General features: G+C 44.5%; 1 protein-coding gene across 1 annotated transcript in view; it reads left to right on the top strand.

Annotated features, from left to right (window-relative positions):
- polr3b (polymerase (RNA) III (DNA directed) polypeptide B) overlaps positions 1-16,301 on the top strand; it is a 32,663-nt gene that overhangs the window by 6,364 nt on the left and 9,998 nt on the right. The window contains exons 10-21 of the mRNA XM_037768253.1: positions 803-925; positions 4,637-4,753; positions 4,845-4,979; positions 7,037-7,198; positions 7,438-7,638; positions 8,898-9,060; positions 9,819-9,972; positions 10,094-10,168; positions 10,278-10,376; positions 10,469-10,596; positions 14,496-14,705; positions 14,820-14,978. Coding sequence (XP_037624181.1) covers positions 803-925; positions 4,637-4,753; positions 4,845-4,979; positions 7,037-7,198; positions 7,438-7,638; positions 8,898-9,060; positions 9,819-9,972; positions 10,094-10,168; positions 10,278-10,376; positions 10,469-10,596; positions 14,496-14,705; positions 14,820-14,978 — 1,726 coding nt within the window. The remainder of the gene's footprint in view (positions 1-802; positions 926-4,636; positions 4,754-4,844; positions 4,980-7,036; positions 7,199-7,437; positions 7,639-8,897; positions 9,061-9,818; positions 9,973-10,093; positions 10,169-10,277; positions 10,377-10,468; positions 10,597-14,495; positions 14,706-14,819; positions 14,979-16,301) is intronic.

The raw sequence follows: 16,301 nt of genomic DNA, 5'->3' as shown, positions 1-16,301 counted from the left end.
AGGGGGGGCTACAGGACAGCTGGAGGAGCTGCTGTTCTCTGATGTTGGAGGCTGAAGTCACTTTATATGATGGAATCACTGTTTAACTGTTTAACTGTTTAACTGCAGCCTCCTGAGTCATAGATGCTTTCACAAAACTTAAATAATTCATTCAGTGAGATGTTTTGTGTGTAGTTAGAAGTTTCAGTGGTTCTTCATCAGATAAAGTTTCATGTGTCGTTCTTTCACTCTCAGTGAAAATGTCAGTTTAGCCAGCTGGCTTCATTAACTTCTTTCCCCTCTGAGGACACAAATCTCTCCAAACATGTCAACTCGTGAGCGTCGAGTGTTTGGAGCTGAAGTCGATTATCCACAGGACGCAGTCTGCACGCTCGCTCTGTTTGCTGGGTGACTTCTTCTTCCTCCCCTCCCTCCCTCTATCCCTCCCTCCCTCCATCCCTCCCTCCATCCCTCCCTCCTCATGTTTGGCTGTAGAATCCATCCAGTTGTGGGACAGACGGATGTGTTTCCCACAGCTTCACATTTCCATAAGCAAATGTCAGACAACCTTCTGACTCCCAGTTCACCTCTCTCTCCCTCCCAGAACACACACTCCTCCTCCTCCTCCTCCTCCTCCTCCTTCTCCGTGATGCCTCCCGGCTCACCTCTTCCTTCTAGTTACCAGTTGCAGGATGTCTTCAGTGTGTGTTTATATTTCACCTACACCACCTTTATGTGGTTACACAAATGAAAGATGTGATGTTTTTTCTCGTCCCAATCTCAGTTCACACATCTCATACTTGTTGCTGGTTTATTCTCTCAGGGTATGGGCGTAGAGAGCGACCAGGAGATCGTGCAGATGATCGGGACGGAGGAGCACGTCATGGCCAGCTTCGCCCCGAGCCTGGAGGAGTGTCAGAAGGCCCAGATCTTCACTCAGACTCAGGTACCTCGGTGGTCCAGGTGTGGTCATCACAGGGAATCCTTTGTGGCTGAATTGTTCCACCAATAGTCAGAGGTCATGTCTATCATGTTTTGTGAACAGTTGTTTCCACTTATATCTTAATGTTTGATTGAAAGACAACTTATAATGAAGCAAATGACATTCATTAATAGTAAATAGCATGACATACATCATGCAAGGTTAAAAGTATTTCAGTTTTTTATTAAAGCATGTGTATCAAAAGCATTCATCATATAAGTGGTGTGTAACAATATATACATACTTCAGAAAGTTGATGTCATCACTGACGGTGTTACTGCTGTATTTATTCCTAGATGGAGTGTTAATGGAGCAGCTACGATGTTAGCATAGCCTGGTACTGATCGATCCAGACTCCATTCAGAAAACAAGCATTTTAAAAGTTGTTTGCTTGTCGTCATGGTAACAGACCTGACAAAGCATGAATTCAGTCATTTTACAAATCGACATCATTATGTTGTTATTTCGGCATCATTTTGATCCGTTTATTTTATTATTATTATTATTATTATTATTATTATTATTTTGGGTTCATCCTGCAGTAGCGACGTGTGGCTTGCCCCCCAGAAAACGTAAACACAGAACTGTTCCCCAGCTTTTCCTTTTGAAAGAGCAGCGACCAATGAGGAGACTCCAACAGTCGGCCGACCAATCCTGTAACTTCATCACTCAGTGACAGACTTTAGCATCTGTAGGGCTGAACCTCTGCGTTCCAGCCAAAACAAGTATATATCATGACAAATGTTGAAAGTACCAACAGTTCCTCTGTTCTGCATGACAGGACGCTCTCCAGATGTTGAAGGTTAAAGCTTTCAGTTCCAGCGTGCTCTTCAGTATGATTAATTTGGACCACAGAATATGTAGAATGATGACATCATTACAGTGTGATTCATCTGGAAGTCAATAAAGGAGGATATTGAATGATCAGCCGGCCCTGATGTGCCCTGATGTGCCTTGATGTGCCCATTAACTGGGCGTGAAGAGCAGGATGTTGTTGTTCAGCGTCTGTTGACAGAAGGTATTCTCTTTGTCCATCTGCGGTCAGATGACTGAAGGTTTTTGTCTCAGCAGCCAGTCAAGTAATGCTTTATGGTGGTTTATTCAGGAGGCCCTGCGTGTTTCTTTTTTGACATCTACAGATGAATGCGATCGGCCAATTTGTTTTTCATAAAGATTATGTTGTTAGAAGGAACCGCTGATGCATTGATGAGGCCATATTTGCTTCCTAGCAACCGGGTCTCTGCAGCTCTCGTGTTCCTCCGTCCGCCGGCCGCCGTGATGTCTTTTCATGGTATTCATTGGGTCATTGTATTGTGCACAATGAGGCCTAAATCTATATAATTAAAGGCAGATAAGGCTTAAGAAACATTGTTATCAGATTATGATAAGTAATCTGCTTAAACCAAATTTGACTGTCATCTTTTTTTTATAGTGATATATTATATTATATATATATATACTTAGAAATCAGATCTGAAGACACATCATGTCATCAAATAATATATTTTTATTTTTGCTCAATTAGACGATAACTTGTTTTTCTACACAGTTGCCCTTTGGGTATTTATGTATATATATATTTATATTTATATATTTATTTATTTTTATATTTATTTATATATATATACATATATATATATTTATTTTTATATATATTTATACATTTATTTATATATATATATATATATATATATATATATATATATATATATATATATATATGCGGAGGGCACTGCAGTGGGTGGTCCTGCAAAAAGTCTTCAGCCTCATTAACCTTTGACCTTTTCTTTAGTAGAGGGCTCCAGAGGAACACACACACACACTGACTCAGGTGTGTGTGTGTGTGTGTGTGTGTGTGTGTGTGTGTGTGTGTGTGTGTGTGTGTGTGTGTGTGTGTGTGTGTGTGTGTGTGTGTGCGTGCGTGCGTGCGTGCGTGCGCGCGTGCGTGTGGGGGTGTGTGGGGGTGTGTGGATGGGGGTGCATGTGTGTGTGATTCACTTGACCTCCCAGGAGCCGGATACATGAGGTGTTTTCTGAGCTCTTTTTCTAGAAAATTCCACACACGTTAATCATTTAAACAATAACCATTAGCTTCAGACACATCCACACTAAACGCCTTTAAATGCATTTTAAATGAGCATGTTGCTAACAGAGCTATGGACCCGATCTGGTATTGAACATAAATACCTTTTGAATAACAAATTAAGTTTGTTCGTAGCGTCGAGTATCGGAAACTGTTCCGTGTCCTCCCGTCTCTCTGTCACCCATTCTTTCCCATCGCACCTCCGTCCAGAGAACAGTAATAAAGGGTTCAAATCATATTTTAGTTGTTAGTTAGAGTTTGTAACTTTATCTTTATGTATTAGTTTATTTGACATGTAGGCATTGTTACACTTCATTAAAGTGCAACCGATGCAACGTATATATAGGACTTCTAGCTGTAGCTAATTTGCAGACCTTCTCCCTGGTTCGGCTTTTAAGATAAATAAAATCACATAATATAACATCGTACATTACAATCAATTTACATATGTATGTTCCTAATCAATAATCAGTGATCACAGATTTGGTAGTGGCCATGCATTGATCCCCTAGTGGCCATTCATTGATCCCTTAGTGGCCATGCATTGATCCCCTAGTGGCCATTCATTGATCCCTTAGTGGCCATGCATTGATCCCCTAGTGGCCATGCACTGATCCCCTAGTGGCCATGCACTGATCCCCTAGTGGCCATGCAGTGATCCCCTAGTGGCCATGCACTGATCCCCTAGTGGCTATTCAATGATCCCCTAGTGGCCATGCATTGATCCCCTAGTGGCCATGCACTGATCCCCTAGTGGCTATTCAATGATCCCCTAGTGGCCATGCATTGATCCCCTAGTGGCCATGCACTGATCCCCTAGTGGCCATTCATTGATCCCCTAGTGGCCATGCATTGATCCTCTAGTGGCCATGCACTGATCCCCTAGTGGCCATGCATTGATCCCCTAGTGGCCATGCATTGATCCCCTAGTGGCTATTATCTATTGGTATTCATTTTGGTGACATATGGACAAATTACAGCCGGGGCGAGATTGTTCACACATTTAAAAATCAATTTAATAAAAGAAAACTTGATAAAACTCAACAAAAACTGAGCAGCTTATCCTTTTTCAGATTTATCCAGTGGTGCCATTTCATTTGTTTTTGAGCCATTATTTTCAGTGCTTGTTGCTATAGCGATGCAACAGGTTAGTCTGGCTCCGTACAGCAACACAATAAGACAAGTGTGAACATATCATGGCATGCATAAACAGTTGAGCTGCTTTAAGGGGTACAGTTTTGTCGTATCATTCTAAAACAGTTCAGATTTACCTTTACTGTCTTGCATAACTTATATAACTGATAATGTTAAATAGACATATGATATCATCTCATATCGATCGCAGGCCCCTGAATTAAATCAAATCGAAATCGTATCGTGGCAGACTTTGAATTTATCGTTGTCCAAAGAATCGATATAATATCGTATCCTGAATGTTAAAACTTTGAAATAAAATTGAAAAAAAATCAACAACTGAGAAATCAATAAATAATTCTGGTATGTGTTTTTGAAACTCTTGTATCACATCTGCACCAACATCAGCACTCAGCTCCCCCGTTGACCTCATCTGTATCTGCTGCTCTGTGTTTCAGGCTCTCAGGTACCTCGGGAATAAAGTGCGGAGACAGCGGATGTGGGGCGGCCCCAAGAAGACCAAGATGGAGGAGGCCAGAGAGCTGCTGGCGTCTCTTATCCTCACACATGTTCCCGTACGTTATAATCAACAGACAAGAATCGTGGATTATGCTCATAAAGGCACGTTTCACAAAGTGTAAATCATTTAGTATATGTTGTCCGTAGGTCAAAGAGTTTAACTTCCGGGCGAAGTGTATTTACCTGGCTGTGATGGTCCGGAGGGTGATCCTGGCTCAGGGGAACAACAAGGTGGACGACAGAGATTACTACGGCAACAAACGTCTCGAGTTGGCTGGACAGGTAAGAATCTGTCTGTGCACCATGTGATCTCATTTACTGCTTTTATAATGCCATATACCAGGGGTCAGGGGTCAGGGGTCGGCAACCTTTACTATCTAAAGAGACATTTTAGGCAAAAAAACATCTGTCTGGAGCCGCAAAACATGTGATCATTGTGATGAAGGTAACACGGTTTATAGTCTAAGTATATAGTATATAAGTCTAATGCAGTGAGGGCCAAAGAGACAATGTACTACGGAGTATTAGGACCACATTGAGGGAAAAAAAATCTGAGATTTATAGAATAAAGTCATAACTTTACGAGAAAAAAAGAAAATAACACGTAAAATTACAACTTTATAATATTCTGACTTTATTCTCTAAATCTCAGATTATTATTTTTTTCCTCAATGTGGCCCTAATTCTCCGTCGTACCGTCGTACCGTCGTACCGTCATACCGTCGTACCATAGACCTACAACAATGATAAATAAAAATGAAAATGTAAACAAAGAACAGTTATTCATTTCCATTTTTAAAACTCCACCTCGAGCCTCTGGAGAGGAGCTGAAGAGACGCAGGTTGTTGACCTCTGTCATATACAATCTGCCATTCAGTCAGTCTTCTTTCACATTACATGACAGAAACCTGCAGGTCCATTACGTCTGTCTTATTTGTTAATTTGATCAAGGAAATTGTAAATGAACTCAATGAGTTCGGCACCCTGTTGAGCTGAAAGGTGTTTAATACCTTTTCTTTAGAAAACCAAACAGGCTGGATGCTTATTATTATTATTATTATTATTATTATTATTATTATTATTATTATTATTATTATTATTAATGATAATATAAGGTGTAGAATAGAACACGTAGCGCTCCCATGCTTCAGTGTGAACGGATCCCTGCAGCGGTCCAGAGGACAGCGGCTGCTCCAGCTCTGATCTCTCACCTGCATCTTTGTTCCTGCCTCCTTCTTTTAATAAGACTCTCATTATATTTCCCCTCCGCTTTGTTTTTCCCTGTTTTGTTTTCGCTCCCCCCCCCACCCTGTATTTCAGCCTGGCTTTGTCAGGAGAGAGATATGCGGCGGTGGCACCAAAATCCAGCGGCTGTGGAAGCATGGGGATTTTTCCGCACCGTGACAATAGAATTGCTGCCTTGACTGGAGCGATTGAGCTAATCCGCAGGCCCGGCTCTGATAATGTAATTACTGCTGTCTTAAGGCCTTTAATTTCCCCCCCAACCTGCTCTGTATAAGGAGATGGGAGGAGGGTGGGGGGGGCGTGCAGAGCCCTCTTTCAATAGGGGGCTTACACACTAACAACGCCAGCAATCTCCTCACTCTCCAATTATGGTTCCCTGACATTCAACTAATTGGCCCGGCTGCGCAACGGAAGCTTAATTTCTTTATTAATTTTAAGCAGCGCTGCCTGTTTGTTTTGATGTATGCTAATGCACAGGGCGGGGGGGTAGTGGGGGGTGGTGAGAGAGGTTGCCTCCTGTAGGCCTGGCGGAGGAGGACAGGGACCTGGGACGGAGGCCAGGTCAGGGCTTATCGGTGAGCCGGCACACCTGCTTATTAAATCTGATTGTGAACGCACCTCAGCGCTGATTAGAGGCGGGAACGATCTGAGAGTCTGGCTGCGTGAAGATACAATGATGACTCTCTGAATACGATTGTTCTTCACTCAACATCTAGTCCAGGGGTCAGCAACCTTTACTATCAGAAGAGACATTTTAGAGAAAAACAAAATAATAAATAATAAAAAACAGAATATTACGAGAAAAAAAGTCGTAATATTACGAGAATAAAGTCATAACTTTAAAAAGAAAATAGCACGTAAAATTACTACTTTATAATATTATGACTTTATTCTCTAAATCTCAGATAATGTGGCCCTAATACTCCGTCGTAGCGTCGTACCATAGACCTACAACAATGATCAATAAAAATGAAAATGTAAATGTTTTATAAATCCCCAGGGAGCCGCTGAAGAGGAGCTGAAGAGACGCAGGTCGCTGACCCCTGGTCTAGTCTGACGTCTGATGACGGTGTCTCTCTCTCTGTCCTCTCTAGCTGCTGTCGCTGCTGTTTGAAGATCTGTTTAAGAAGTTCAACTCTGAACTGAAGAAAATCGCCGACCAGATCATCCCCAAGCAGAGAGCGGCTCAGTTTGATGTGGTGAAGCACATGCGGCAGGATCAGATCACCAACGGCATGGTCAACGCCATATCCACGGTGAGTGAGCGCCGGTCGGAGGACCATAAATAGAAAGAAATGATTCAATAGGAAGAAGAAACACCTCTTCCTGGTTTAAAGCCTCGTGACAACAACTATCTCAAGATTCAAGATGTTTATGGTCACGCCGGTTATACAGTATATACAGTTTATGGGAGCAGTGAGGTTGGATCTTTGTGTTCATTAAAACATGTATTAATATGCAGGTTAATGGAGAATAGTGTCTCTTCTGTCCACAGGGCAACTGGTCTCTGAAGAGGTTCAAGATGGACCGTCAGGGCGTCACCCAGGTCCTGTCTCGGCTCTCCTTTATCTCGGCTCTCGGCATGATGACCAGGATCTCCTCCCAGTTTGAGAAGACCAGGAAGGTCAGCGGGCCGCGCTCCCTGCAGCCGTCGCAGTGGGGCATGCTGTGTCCGTCCGACACACCTGAGGGAGAGGTGAGTGAGCTGCAGCGGCCACACCTCACCTGTGACGAGGTCACACTAAAGGCTCAGACGCACCGACCCGACGTCGGAGAACTAGCGGCGACGAAGACCAAATGTTGCGTCGCCTCGCGTCGCCTCGCGTCGCCTCACGTCGCCTCGAGTCGTTTTGACCGACAGGTTGCACTCGAACACACCGCAAAGACTACAGCCGACGGCCAGTTACCACGTATGTTCTGCGCCTGCGTGAGAGGAAATAACTGTCCACACCAGCAGGCGGCGGTAGTCTGTATTCGTCATTCAAAAAGGGGAAACTAGAAGAGCGAGGACGGCGGATATACAAGCTGTTGTTATTGGTGCCTTCAAATGAAACCCGTGAGCCCGTGTTGGGAAGTCGTGTTCACGATATGCTCGGCGTTCAAGTGGTTAGGTCGTGAGAACACCGCTGATAAGCAACGACAATATATATAACGTTACTGTCGGCGTCTAGAAGCCACAGAGGATAACAGCTTAGCAAGCAGGGAACATAATGCAGGAAATGTAAAGACATCATGACAGAGGAGAAAGATGTGGTCGCTGACAATATCAACATTTTCCTCAAACATATTATACCATTACCAAGAAAAACAATATACGACTAAAATTACAATATATGAACTTATTATGCACCGAAAAAATAACTTCCATAATTCCGCCATTTCTGTCAACATGAAAAAACACGTTACAAGTCGTGAACTCTGAGCTTTCAGAAACTTCCACTGATGAGGTTTTGAATAGGACATGAGGGTCGGTGTTCATATGGACTCTTCTGGTGAACACAGTAAACACGGTGAACACGGTGAACACGACCACATCTGAAGGCACCGTCTGATACGTACATGAAACAAAGCGGCGTCTGCTGACCGTTTTCTCACCGCTTAGCTTCATTCCAGATGTGCAAATGAGATGAGAGAAGTTTCTCTTCTCGTGCACTGATTGGTTTAAGCTGAACAGCCAATCAGAGTGATTTCTTTCACCGATGAGCTCCGCCGTCGATTCAACACGCCGAATCGGCCGAAAAACCTCCAACGCGGGCAGAGAGCCGACGGTGCGGGACACACCAAAAAAACTAGATGGTCTGACGCTCTCTGACGACCCCAAACTGTCCGCCGGCCGACCGTCAGCTCGGTGCGTCAGGACCTTAACATCGTCTCTGCAGGAAGGTAACCAGTTCTCCATGTTGAATATCTGCTGAAATCTAAATACACAGTATGCATCATTGTTTTGGTTCGTAGGCCTGCGGTCTGGTGAAGAACTTGGCTCTGATGACCCACATCACCACCGACATGGAGGACGGTCCCATCATCAAACTGGCCTTCAACCTGGGAGTCGAAGACGTCAACCTGCTGTGTGGAGAGGAGCTCTCCTACCCGACCGTCTTCCTGGTCTTCCTCAACGGTAAAACTAGTAGTCATAAATAAACACAAAGAGAATTAGCGCTGGATGCTGTTGCTTCAGATCACTTGAAAAGAAAGTTTAATCCTCCCTGTTTTTGAATGCATTTGCTTCTGAACATGAAGGGAGAATATTCTGTTTAGTTTACAGAAGGCAATTTGGTATTTAGCGGCGAGGCTGATAAGTCATTAATTTCATGGCAGCAGTAGGTATTATTCTTGAGTCAGAACTTGGCCCCTTAATTACTGTATATGTTTGTCTCACCGCTGATAACTGTCAAATTATATTAGCTGCCATACCATTTAATTAGTTGGTAGCAGCAGGTGTCAAAGCCCTTCAGAGTGTGTTCACTGTGCCCTCACACAGAGGCAGAGCACAGAGTCTCCTCTGTTCTCCACTCATTCATCTGTCAGACTTGATATGAACAAACCCCTGCAGGCAGCCGGAGCTCGTGGAGGTTCAGGGAACGCCGCCGTATACACACGCTGTTTCTCTTCTTCTTTCCATTTAACGTTTGTCAGTTTTTGTCTTAACCCAAAAGTAGAATTTGCTCACGGTTTATTACTCCCACAGTAACTTTACTCATCTGCTGCAACGTTTTCACTCCTCTAGAGCTGCAAGTTGTTGGGTCTAAAAAATGTCAGAAGATAAATGTCGATCAGTGTTTCCCAAAGTCCACGATGACGTCCTCAAATGTCTTGTTTTGTCCACAACTCAAAGATATTCAGTTTCTATCTCGTCTGTCTGTATTATGTCGACAGGTAACATCCTCGGTGTGATTCGAGATCATCCCAAGCTGGTCAGCACCTTCAGACTGATGCGCAGGGCGGGTTTCATCAACGAGTTTGTGTCGATCTCCACCAACCTGACGGATCGCTGCGTCTACATCTCCTCTGATGGAGGACGTCTCTGCAGGTGGGCCAAGTTTAAACCTGGACTTATACACACAAAGCATCCAGGTGGAAGAGGTTAATAACAAAGAATATGTAAAAAGTCTCTCATCGGTAGTATGACGGTTTTCTGCTTTGTCCATCAGGCCGTACATCATCGTGAAGAGGGGACAGCCGATGGTGAAGAACAAACACATCGAGGATCTGTCGCAGGGCTACAGGTGAGGCCGGGAGTCTGGAGGATTTCTTCAAAGAGCGTATGTGTTTGCAGGTGATCCTGTATAATAGTGTAGTGTGATGGTTTTTTATGAACACTTTTCTTGCCTCCAGAACTTTTGAGGACTTTCTGCACGAGGGCCTCGTGGAGTACCTGGATGTCAACGAGGAGAACGACTGTCAGATCGCCCTTTATGAACACATGATTACGAAGTGAGTGGCACCGGATTCACCTGACGCACCTGTTAATGTCATTCAACACGCCGGTTTCACCGCCTGTTCTCTTCTGCTTTTTATTTCTGTAGAGACACGACGCACTTGGAGATCGAGCCCTTCACGCTGCTCGGGGTGTGCGCCGGCCTCATTCCCTACCCGCACCACAACCAGTCACCCAGGAACACGTACCAGTGTGCTATGGGCAAGCAGGCCATGGGTAAGACGCCGCTGAGCAGGTAGCTTCAGTCAGCAGTAGGGCGGTGATGATTCACTCAGCTCACGATACACGATACACCATACACCATACACCATACACCATACTGGGTTCACCATCTCCACACGATACGGTTATTATTGTCTCAGCCAGCTGATCAGTTTAGCAGTCAGATACATGACAAACCTTTAAACAGTCCGACTACACAGACTACTGCAGCTGTAGTTTCAGTCTCGTGCAGCCGAGGGTTACGCTGCTCCGATACTTTATGAAGATAATGAATTAATAACACGGAGCCTCCGTAGTCTGCAGCCTCGTCAATAACAGCACATCACCGCTTCACGTCTTCCATTCCTCCCTTCACAATAAACACAAACACTGAAACATTGAAACACGGTTTACTAGAGGGAACTAACGTCATTCAATAACTCAACTAAAGAACTTAGACGTGTTTACAGTTAGCTGTTAGCCGCCGAGCTAACGCGCTGTGCTTGTGTAAACGTAGCGGCGGAGGATGAGAGACTGCGGACAGAGCAGATTGAAACGTTGCTTTCCTCCGTGTTTAACCGTTTCATCGTGTCTATGCTTGTTGAACAGGTGTGATAACGTACCTTGGTTTCACACTTGCAAAGTTTTATTGCACTTATTAACAGCAACGAGCGTAGTGTCAACTCGTCAACTCGTCTCCACCGCGGCCTCTCTGATCAGCTGTTCACTGACTGCGCTGTGTGTTGAGCTCCGACACAGAGCAGTAAGGCCTGTTGAAGGAGGCTGGCTCTCAGGGTATGACACATGCGCAGTGTAACTGAAGGCAAACTCTATGTAGAAAGGAAGAGCTGACAGCAGCTGCTGAAACGCAGCTGCTGCAGCCGCCACGCGCTCCTGACGTTCCCCGTGTGTCCCGGGCGTTATGCCCCGATATCGCGATGCAGTTTTTCGTCTCGACGGTACGTTTCGTCACGTTTTTTTATAGTGCGATATTTGGTCACACCCCTCGTCAGCAGTCCGGTCTTTAAACTGTAAAAGATCTCAAATCCTTCCTCAAACATCCTCCACACAGCTGCACTGTTTACTTCTGTGCACACACACACACACACACACACAGACAACTGACCGTAATTTAATCTTTACATCAGGACTGTTCTTAAGCCTCCTAAATCTGCTGCTTCACAGTTTTTATTTGCACAAGTTAAAATCATTCAGAAGGACATTAGAATAACAAACAGTAGATAGATACATGCAGCCCGCTGGTTCCTCTCTACTCCTCGTCACAACACATTTGTATGTGTGATTGAGTGCGATTTTTGTGTGTGTGTGTGTGCGTGTGTGTGTGTGTGTGTGTGTGTGTGTGTGGGTGTGTGTGTGTGTGTGTGTCAGTGTGTGTATGCGCATGGACATCAAACATGGGGCGCTTGCGTAGGTTCTCCATTGTGCCATGTGTGTGCGGAGGCCCTTTCCCTGCCAGTCACCCAGAGTGTCATTAGCAATTCATTGTGTCTGCTCCGGCTGTGCTCGGGGGGGTCAGTGTGCTCAGCTGCGAAAGACCACAGAGTGATCACCCGCAGCTCCTTGGTAACCAAAACTTCCCCAAACGGCCTGCTGACATTCGTAAGAGTCGCGGTCACCCCCACCCCCCCACTTTACCTCCGTCCCCCCCCCCCCCCCCATTATTACAAAAACACAGACTGGAACTATATTTGGCCCGATATCCTCGGCCTTGTCTGTTCTGTGTGGACGGCTCTATACATGTGCAAATGTGGTTGTGTGGCTCGGGCCTATTATCAGCGACTCTGTTGCTTGTAGCCTGATTGTGAAGTAATAGCATCTGACAAATGTCGAGGCTTCCAGGGAGGCCGGGCTTTATGCCGTAACTCGGCCCGTTCCTCCGCTAACCAGGCCCAGACACCGAGCTGCCCGACAGGCCGACTTAAAGCTGCAGTAGGCAGATTGGAGCAGATATGATTTAAAAAAAGTTATTTTTATAAAACGGTTGCTATATCCTGACAGTAGTACATGAAACAGGTAACCTGAAAACAATCATGTTCCTCCGGTACTCCTAACGCAGCGCTCAGCAACTTTTACTATCAAAAGAGACATTTTTTTCAGACTTTTTCTTTCAGACATTTTTTGTCCGACATTTTTCTGATCTTTTTTTCCAGACTTCTTTTTCGGACATTTTTCAGATCTTTTGTATCAGACTTTTTTGGACATTTTTCAGATATTTTTTTCCAGACTTTTTTCAGATATTTTTTTTCAGACTTTTTCTTTCTGAAATGTTTCAGATATTTTTTTTCAGATCTTTTGTTTCAGACTTTTTTTTTGGAAATTTTTTGTCCGACATTTTTTTTCGGAAATTTTTTGTCCGACATTTTTTCAGATATTTTTTTCAGACTTTTTTTCGGACATTTTTCAGATATTTTTTTTCAGACTTTTTTTTCGGACATTTTTCAGATATTTCTTTCCAGACTTTTTTCAGATATTTTTTTTCAGACTTTTTCTTTCTGAAATTTTTCAGATATTTTTTTTCAGATCTTTTGTTTCAGACTTTTTTTTCGGAAATTTTTTGTCCGACATTTTTTTTCGGAAATTTTTTGTCCGACATTTTTTCAGATATTTTTTTCAGACTTTTTTTCGGACATTTTTCAGATATTTTTTTTCAGACTTTTTTTTCGGACATTTTTCAGATATTTTTTTGAAAGAACTCTGTCTGGAGCCGCAAAACATATCTGAGCCTCATAATGGAGGTAACACAGCCTGTTAGGTCTTAATGCAGTGAGGACCCAAAGTCCAAATGAGAGGCAGGACACTGAAGAAACATCTCAGGAGATTCAGCTGGAAGCTGCTGCTGGCCATTCAACAAATGCAGTGGTGCTTTATGTTCTGAAAATGTTTCTCAATATTACTTTTTTTGTTGTCCAATCTGTCGACGCACTATTTAATTACTCAAAGACTTTTCTTATTTTGGGATTTGGAATCCATAGCTAGTCTATTGAGCTATTAAGGTTCGGTTAAAATTAGAGGATAACACGCCGGGCCGAAGACGTACCGTACATTATTAGGTTATGACGCACATTTTAGTAGATTTAAATTATGACAATTTTTATTCAGTGTATCGGCTACTTTTGTTTTTACAACTGAAGAATGTAAGAAAAACTTTAAGCCTACGACAATAATGTTTAAAAATAACCGTATTTATTTTGTGAGAGGGACTAAAGAGCTGCATGTTGCTGACCGCTGACCCTAACAGCATCTGCAAGATTTCACAGACCGGAGGAAAACACGCAGTAAGAGCTGATCTGAGGTCTGCTGTCCAGCTGCCGTCTATGAGAGCCAGCTGTCAATCACTCTGAACTCCGACCAAACGGTCAAACTAGGCAGCGCTGATCAGATATGAATCAATATTCTGTTACTTTAATGCCTATTTCTCTCCTCACATGTTCTCAGAATCATCTTGTAGTGCACGGTTTAGCTGGAACATGAGAACGTTTGTGACGCCGCCACCATTGTGAAATCTGGTGAAGGAACGCCAAGTTCTGGTCACATGACCGGAGCACAGCCAATAGGAACGCTCTCTCTCTCTGAAATGACCTGTGATTGGTTAAAGTCTCCCGTCACGGACTAGATGTTCTAAAGCCTGAAAACAGAGCCATGAGGAGCAGAAGTCTAGTTTCCTCTCAGAACACTTCAATTACAATATGCTGAAAGGTTATTATGGGATGTCTGTCCAATGATGCCAAACATATACTGACTACTGCAGGTTTAACACCACTAATCCACTCATATTGATTAACAGACACATTGTGTGCATTGAAAATAACGGTACATGTGCAGTAAACACTAAGAAGATCCAGTTCCACATCCATGTAACTCCTTCATCTCCTCTCCGTGCGTCCTCTCTTCAGGTACCATCGGCTACAACCAGAGGAACCGGATCGACACCCTGATGTACCTGCTGGCGTACCCTCAGAAGCCCATGGTCAAGACAAAAACCATCGAGCTGATCGACTTTGAGAAGCTTCCTGCCGGTCAGAACGCCACCGTGGCCGTGATGAGCTACAGCGGCTACGACATTGAGGACGCTCTGGTCCTCAACAAAGCCTCGCTAGACCGAGGTGACGGGGAGCATGTCATTTGATTTTACTTCAACAAGGTTTCATTACAACATATTTCAACAACCTGTTGGGAAGCAGACGCTTTGAATTCTTCATCTCTATGTTTCCCTCCAGGATTCGGCCGGTGCCTCGTCTATAAAAACGCCAAGTGCACGCTGCGGCGTTACACCAACCAGACCTTTGACAAGGTGATGGGGCCCATGCTGGATGCTGCCACACGGAAGCCCATCTGGAGGCACAGCATCCTGGATGCTGACGGCATCTGCTCCCCCGGTGAGTACCAGCAGGACTGGAAGAGACCCAGCATGCCTTGCTGCTCTTTACCAGACTCTACTGCTCCAATAAATGTGACTGGCTGTATTATTAATAATAATACAACAGGATTCATCTATAACTTAAACATTCATGTAGGGATGCACCGATACCGAGTACAAGTACTTACATACTCTCCGATACCGAGTACCGATACGAGTACTTCTCTGTGCCTAAAGACCCTCGTTAACAGCCAGCTGGAGGGTGTGAGCGACACACGGCAGGCTGGGGAGTCCCGCATACGAGGCGGTGCGCCGTGACCGGCTCTAGGTCGGCTTGGAAAGGCTCGGGGCGAAGGTGGCTCGCGGCCGCAGCTTTACAGCGCTCCCCGCCCGGACCTCGCCGCACCGTGGACAAAGGGCTCACTGCGCCCTCTCTCTCCACGCCGGGGACGGCCCCCTGCTCCCGGTGCGGACTGTCCTCAGTGCGCCCCAACCGCATCGTGCCGCCAGATCGGGGCTCGGCCCACATAAAAGGCTCCAGGGGCCTGCGGCGATGTCTGCAACCCACCCGACCCGTCTTGAAACACGGACCAAGGAGTCTGACGCACGCGCGAGTCAGAGGGTGCAAGCAAAACCCCGTGGTGCAATGAAAGTGAGGGCTGGTGCTGGCTGAGGTGGGATCCCGGCCCAGCGGGGTCAGGCGCACCACCGTAAAGTGGTATCGGTGATGTTGTATTGGAGCCGTTTTCCGAGTACGAGTACATGAGCACAGTATTGGACCCGATACCCGATACTGGTATCGGTATCGGTAACGGTATCGGTGCATCCCTACATTCATGTGAGGGATGAGTTGATTTGCCGTCTTTTGCCGGATGTCTGTTTATTTTGCTGGCGTTGGCTTGTTACTGATGTTTCACTCTTTGAGCAGTGTAACTTAAGGTGTTTTTAAGGCCTCATAAAATTATAACGTCACTTGACCCTTTAAAAACAGATTGTTGTCGTATTCCTGTTTAAATCGATGTATAATAAAAATCATAATATCTAGAGCGTTCATTCATCTTGCAGCAGAAAGCTGAGTCTTCTGTCTTTCGCGTTATCACGTCGTACGCCCGTGATGACATCATTACGTTACGTGCGGCACGTGATGAAACTTAATGAAACTATCAAAACGCCTTCACACTCGATCTGCTCATAAAAACGAGCTCATATCTCAAACACTAAAAAAAACGTGCAAATAACTTTTGAAGTGTTATGTAGTGGAATAATTTAGTTTGTGTTTCTGTATTTAGAGTTTTTGTGGATCGATATGTTTTGTGTTTTTATTTTTTAACATTTCATGAAA

The sequence above is a fragment of the Sebastes umbrosus genome, chromosome 4 (assembly GCF_015220745.1).
Source record: "Sebastes umbrosus isolate fSebUmb1 chromosome 4, fSebUmb1.pri, whole genome shotgun sequence".
Lineage (NCBI taxonomy): Eukaryota > Metazoa > Chordata > Actinopteri > Perciformes > Sebastidae > Sebastes > Sebastes umbrosus.
The sequence above is the reverse complement of the archived record's forward strand: the minus strand, read 5'-3'. Positions and strand labels throughout refer to the sequence as shown.